Source organism: Microtus oregoni, unplaced genomic scaffold (assembly GCF_018167655.1).
Source record: "Microtus oregoni isolate MIOR12 unplaced genomic scaffold, Mior012 000027F_ref0000203, whole genome shotgun sequence".
Taxonomy (NCBI): domain Eukaryota; kingdom Metazoa; phylum Chordata; class Mammalia; order Rodentia; family Cricetidae; genus Microtus; species Microtus oregoni.
The window spans coordinates 121,300-127,299 of NW_024543086.1; the positions used below are offsets into that span (position 1 = coordinate 121,300).

Consider the following 6,000-nt stretch of genomic DNA (forward strand, 5'->3'; position numbering starts at 1 on the left):
TCCCAGCACATAGGCGAGACAGAAAGAGCTTAAAGTCATTCTTGACTGTGTAGAGAGTCTGAGGCCAGCCAGGGCAGTACCAGGCACCATCTCAAATAAAGCAAAATAATACAAAGAACCTTCAACAACAACAACAACAACAACAAACCCCAAAAGAAATGCTACTTCCTGTCTGCAGCAATCTCATCATTTCTGTTTCACCTTTGGTTTCAGTGATAAACATTCTGGGAGCTAGGAATTAGCTTAATGGAAGAAGGTGTGTTTAACATGGGGTTCAATCCGTAGCACTGCCCCCCCCCAAATATCTTGATTGTGTAGGGTGAGGTATTTGTAGTCTTTGTATCCCCCATAGCTTGAACTTTGACTGTGAGAGAGTGCCACATCCCATGGCAATTGTTTCCAAATGTGCATATAAGCCAAACAGCTCTTCATGCACAGTAACATAGACGTGTTTGCTTGTTAACTGTGTCTCCAGAAAGCTGAAAGCCAACCTACTAATCAATACCATATGGCTTTCTTAGCATTTCTACACCGAGATTCCATTCTTAACATACAAAGCCCTAGCTAGAAGAATAGCTTGATGGTAGAGACCTTACCTACTGTGTGGAAAGCCTAGACCCAGTTCCCAATACAACAAAGATAGATAGATAGATAGATAGATAGATAGATAGATAGATAGATAGATAATAAAAGACCAAAGGCAGGTTGTTGTCTGAGTTTACTGTCCTACCCGGTTCCCATAATCATTAAGTCCCAAAGAAATCACACAGAGGTCTACATTAGTTATAAACTGATCGGCACATTAGCTCAGGCTTCTTATTAACTCTTATAACTTATATTAGCCCATTATTCTTATCTGTGTTAGCCACATGGCTCAGTACCTTTTTCAGTGAGGCAGTCACATTTTGTTTCTTCTGTGGTTGGGTCAGGACTCCAGAGGAATGGGCTTCCTCCTTCTCAGAATTCTCCTGTTCTCCTTGACCCGCCTCTACTTCCTGTCTGGTTGTCCGGCCTATACTTCCTGCCTGGCTACTGGCCAATCAGCATTTATTTAAAATATAATTAACAGAATACAGACCATGGTACTACACCATCAGGTAAGTATCTTAATCTTACCATAGGGACCACCTCTAGGCAATAAAATAAACTCTGGGTTCTGAACATGTCACACATTAAAAACATGATCTATGTTCTCCTCTGCCTCTGTTCTGCGCTTGCTCCATGGCTTTTCTGTGAAAAACTGGATTAATCTGGAAAGCCAGAGTGTTTACAGTTCAACCGGGTGGTACGTCATCAGCTGCCCACTAGCTTCAGTATAGATAACTCTTCTCACGTGTGAGTTATGACAACCATTATCAAGGTCGCTCTGCAGAAACTTGAAGCTGTGTTTGCTAAAAACACTGTTTCTTCACTTGAACATTTTGATATTGATACGATGGCTCAGTTGGGATGCAAGGCTTGGCATCTCTGTCCGTTTAGCATGTCTGTGTCCTTTGCTGCTTCAGAACCTCTCAGCAGACTCTGCTCAACTCTTCATGTAGCTATGCTGACTATTTGAGAAATGTGTCCAGGATTGCAATGCATGATTAACTTAGTCCATTGTCCACTGGAGCTGGCTTGGGTTTCTTCCACCTTGACCTTAGGCTTCTTGTCAACATAAACATTGTAATTCTTCCAGCCCTATACAGCTGGATGTTTGCACAAGACAATGGTGCCAACTGAACTTCAGCAGTTCCTGAGGAAAGTCCTTGCTCATCACCCCACCAAGTACAAGGTCACAAAGCTTGCACAAGAGACGGCCAACTTTTGAGACCATGGCTCTGACCAGTGGAGTTGTAACATATTTCAACTTATGCCTCCCAAAGTTAATAAAAGCCCAGTGCTCCCATTTGTTCAGCAACCAGCAGCCTTATCCTGACTGAGGCTCAGAGCTCTCTCTTTAGCTGTAGTTGAAGTCAATCATGTTGCAACACCATTTGCCTGTCTTGTTTGTAGTGTATGACTTAGTCTTGTTTCTATTGTTGTGTTAAAAGTCCAGTATCAGATGACTTCAAAGAACACTTGAGCCCTGGTTAGCCTAGGCAACATGCTCAAACTCCATCTTTTAATAGGAAAAAAAAATAGGTATGATTGGGGAAAGAGGCAAAACTGTGTTTCCTAGTAATGAACACATAAAAATGGAGTTTCACCAGAAAGTAATTAGTTTTTAGTGAATGCCAAGGAACTTTGGGTTTTTATCAACAACCAGGGTTGCGCAGATGAAGAATGGAAAGTCCACAAACGAGTGACTTTGCCCAAAGTTTCTCAATTTTTACATAACCAAGCTCTATGCACCAAATTTTGATACACAGATGAGTTGTAAATAGGTTTCCTATCTTGGTTCACTGTGGTTTTTGTGTTTGTTTGCTGTTTGTTTTTAACAGGGCCAGCTCCTGACTTGGTCTTGGAACTCAATGTGTAGCTAAGAATAACCTTGAATTTCTGGTCTTCCTGCCTCTGCCCCCCAAGAGGTAGGATTATAGACACTGGCTAACATGTCTGGTTCATGTGCTGGGCAAGACTTCAAGTGCTTTGTGCATGCTTGCTAGGCGAGCACTCTACCAACTGAGCCACATCCCCAGATGACTGTGTAGCCTAGAGGGAAGCTGTGTCTGCCAACCTCCGAAGGACATAATCAGGGTATCTGCTAGTTCTTAAAGTCACTACTGGCTTTGAATCCTCAAAAAATGCTGGTTCCCATAGGAGGAAGAGTCATGTGAGGCTAACAAGAGCCATCTGGTACTCGATCATCATCCTCGCAGGTGTCCTACGTGTTCACAGATCGCTCCCAGCTCCCAGCCTAATCCTACCTAGCCAGAGAGGTCCCCAAAAGGCATAGAGGAAAAATGGGAATGACAGGGAATCCTGGACAGAGGAAGGAACAGATAAGACAAGAAACGAGCAGTAAGGTGTGTGTGGGTGGCTTGCCTACCTGCCCCACCTCCCGAGCATCTTCCTTAGGGCACTGATTACATCCCTGTTCCTCAGGCTGTAAATGAGTGGGTTGAACATTGGAGTGAGGATAGTGTAGAAGATAGAAGTGGCTCTATCTCCCATTGGTGTCCTAGCTGAGGCCCGCTGCATGTAGCTGAATATGGCTCCCCCGTAGTAGAGGCCCACCACAGCCAGGTGGGAAGAGCAAGTGGTGAGAGCCTTCTGTTTCCCCTCCGTGGCAGGCATTCTAATCACAGCTGTGAGGACCTGCGCATAGGAAGCCACAATGACCCCAAGAGGCAGCAGTAGCATCACCACACAGCATGCGTAGATGAGGTCCTCGAAAAGTGAGGTGTCGGCACAGGAGAGGCGCAGCAGGGCTGGGACCTCACAGAAGAAGTGGTCCACTTCTAGAGATCCACAGTAAGGGAAGCTGAAGACCATCCCCACGTCAATCACACTGTCTGCCATTCCACCCATCCAAGATGCCATGGCCAGGGAAGTGCAAGCCTTCCAGTTCATGAGCACAGGGTACCTCAGTGGATAGCAGACTGCCACGTACCTGTCATAGGCCATGACAGCCAAGAGGAAGCACTCAGCTCCTCCCACCGTGACCACGAGGAAGATCTGAGAGGCACAGCCTGCCAGGGAGATGAACTTCCTGCCTGAGAGGAAGTTGGCTGCCATCTTGGGTACCACTGTGCATGTCATTGTCAAGTCCATGATGGAGAGCTGGCTGAGGAAGAAGTACATAGGGGTGTGCAGGCGCCTATCAGCCTGGATGAGTGTCAGGAGGAGGATGTTGCCAACCACAGCAGCCCCAAAGGCCAGAAGTACCAGGGAGAAGAAGAAGGAGTCATAAGGCGAGTGTCTGAATAGGCCTGCAAGGATGAAGCTGGACAAGGAGGAATGGTTCCAGAGCTGCTCCGCCATGGCCCTGAGAGACAAACAGATAAAAAAATGTATTGGACACCTCAGTAGCATAAAACAAAACAAATGTTTTCCTCCCAAAAGGCAAAGATTGGCCCTTTGGTCCTGCCCTCCTCTTTCCTCCTGCAGTAAAAGTCCATTTTCTCGCATAGCTCTTTTCAGGTGTACCCAGCATGAATGGACCCTTATTTCTCCTGAGAGAAGATGGAATGGAGAAACAGGTAGGGGGTTGGGGAGCACAAGGAGAGATAAGTGGTGGCTAAATGGCAGGTGGGAGGAACAATTTGAGGAAAGGGGCTATAGATTTAAAAGACAGGGAAGTGAAATATTGGATGACCCAAGTGACAAAAGGAGAAAGAAGTTTGGATGGAAGGGATAAAGACAATACAATTAAAAAGCAAAATTCTCCTTGTTAAGAATAATGGAAGAGGGCTGGTGGGGTGGTTCAACAGGTAAAGGTGCTTGTTATGTAAGACCTGCGTGAGCCCCAGAAGCCACGCAAAGGTCAAAGGAGAGAACTGACCCCATAGAGTTGTCCCTGACCTCCAAGCCCGTGCCCTGTCACATGCACCACTACATGTACATTATACACAGACATGTTCATTCATTTAAGAGGGCAGAGACTCCTCTCCCCTCCTTATCGTGGAGCACCTACCTTAGGAAACTAAGTACGTTTCTGCTCTGTGAGATGCATGTCTTTTAGCGACTTTGTTGTAGTGTGGTAGCGCAGGCCTTTAATCCTGGTACCCAGGAGGCAGAGGCAGGCAGATCTCTGTGTGTTCAAAGCCAGAATGTTCTACATAGTGAGTTCCAGGCCAGCCAGAGCCATATAGTGAGACCCTGTTTCAAAAAGAAAGAAAGAAAAAAAGGGAAAACGGGGTTGGGATTGTATCTCAGTGGTTGAGCCCTTGCTCAGTAAGTTTGAGACCCTGAGTTGAGTGTGTTCCTTGGGAAAGAGTGGGAGGGGAGGGGGAGAAAGGAACACGAAGAAAAGAAGGGAAAACGGTGCTCTTACCTCAGTGTCAGGGTAGATTGGGGACCTGATTGGAGCCTGGCGCCTCACTCAGGAACACAAAATTGTTTCCTTTCAGGAAGATGTGAGGTTTAATTTTCCTTTACACAAAGCCAGTTATCTAGCAGATTGTCACTTCAATCAGCAAGCAAATTGAAGATAGACTGTGTGTGACAATGGTGCAGTCAATTCCTCTTCCTTGAGGACATGTCCATTTGCCTGAAAAAAAAAATGTGCATGTATCTGTGTAGGGAGTGGGTGGCATCCTGTGTAAATGTGTATTGTTGGCATGGCTACTGTCACATCAAGGACCCCAGTGTCTTAAACTCATGGAAAACAGCAAAGTCTTCCATGGGCTAGGTTCAGGGAAATGGCAAAGCCTCCCCTCCTAGTCCAAGTGTGAATATTGCCAGTGTGCACAGAAAATGTTCATCATAGCTTTCTGCGCCTCGGACATTCACAGTCTGAAGACTGTTCCCCTGCCGAGACTGCACCTATCAGGACAGGTAAACCTGCCTCTTTGTTAGGCTGTATAATAGCCCAGCCTCCTTGTTTATCTGTATCTCATAGCCCCATTGCCTTGATCAGCTTATACAATAGCCTCACTTCACTATCAACCATATAAAATAAACACAAGGAGACTCCAGAGTGCTGAAGCTTCTCCACCAGAGAGCCTAGTCTGCAAAATCCAAGCTTTTTTGCGTATCTGTCTGTCTGTCTGTCTTTTCTTTATTCCCCTGTTGCCCCAGCTAGCTTCATTCATGGAGCTGTGTAAGGACGTGGCATACCTGATTACAAGGGTTTGTGCATACAAAACCTTGAGTTTCCCTTCTTTCTGTTCATAGCATTCATACCCCCATGGGAGCATCACATCTGGCTTATGGTTTATTCAATAATAAACATGTGTGTCCTTTTCTTCTATCTTTGTTCAGAGGTTTTCCTTTTCTTTTTTTCTGGGTGGGGAGAGGTTTTGTTTTTTTTCCTCAAAAGAGGCAGGTGCTGAACAAAGATGAATGTCAATCTCAAAGGCATCATGGGAGCCTCAGAACCTCAGACATGACTCTCTGGGTGTACGTCAACCACTG

General features: G+C 45.7%; 1 protein-coding gene across 1 annotated transcript; it reads right to left on the reverse strand.

Moving 5' to 3' along the window:
• Window positions 1–2,967: 2,967 nt before the first annotated feature.
• On the reverse strand, window positions 2,968–3,906 carry LOC121463969 (olfactory receptor 2M4-like). Its single transcript, XM_041676565.1, has one exon. It carries the CDS (start codon window positions 3,904–3,906, stop codon window positions 2,968–2,970), a length of 939 nt encoding a protein of 312 aa, XP_041532499.1.
• Between the last annotated feature and the right edge of the window lie 2,094 nt (window positions 3,907–6,000).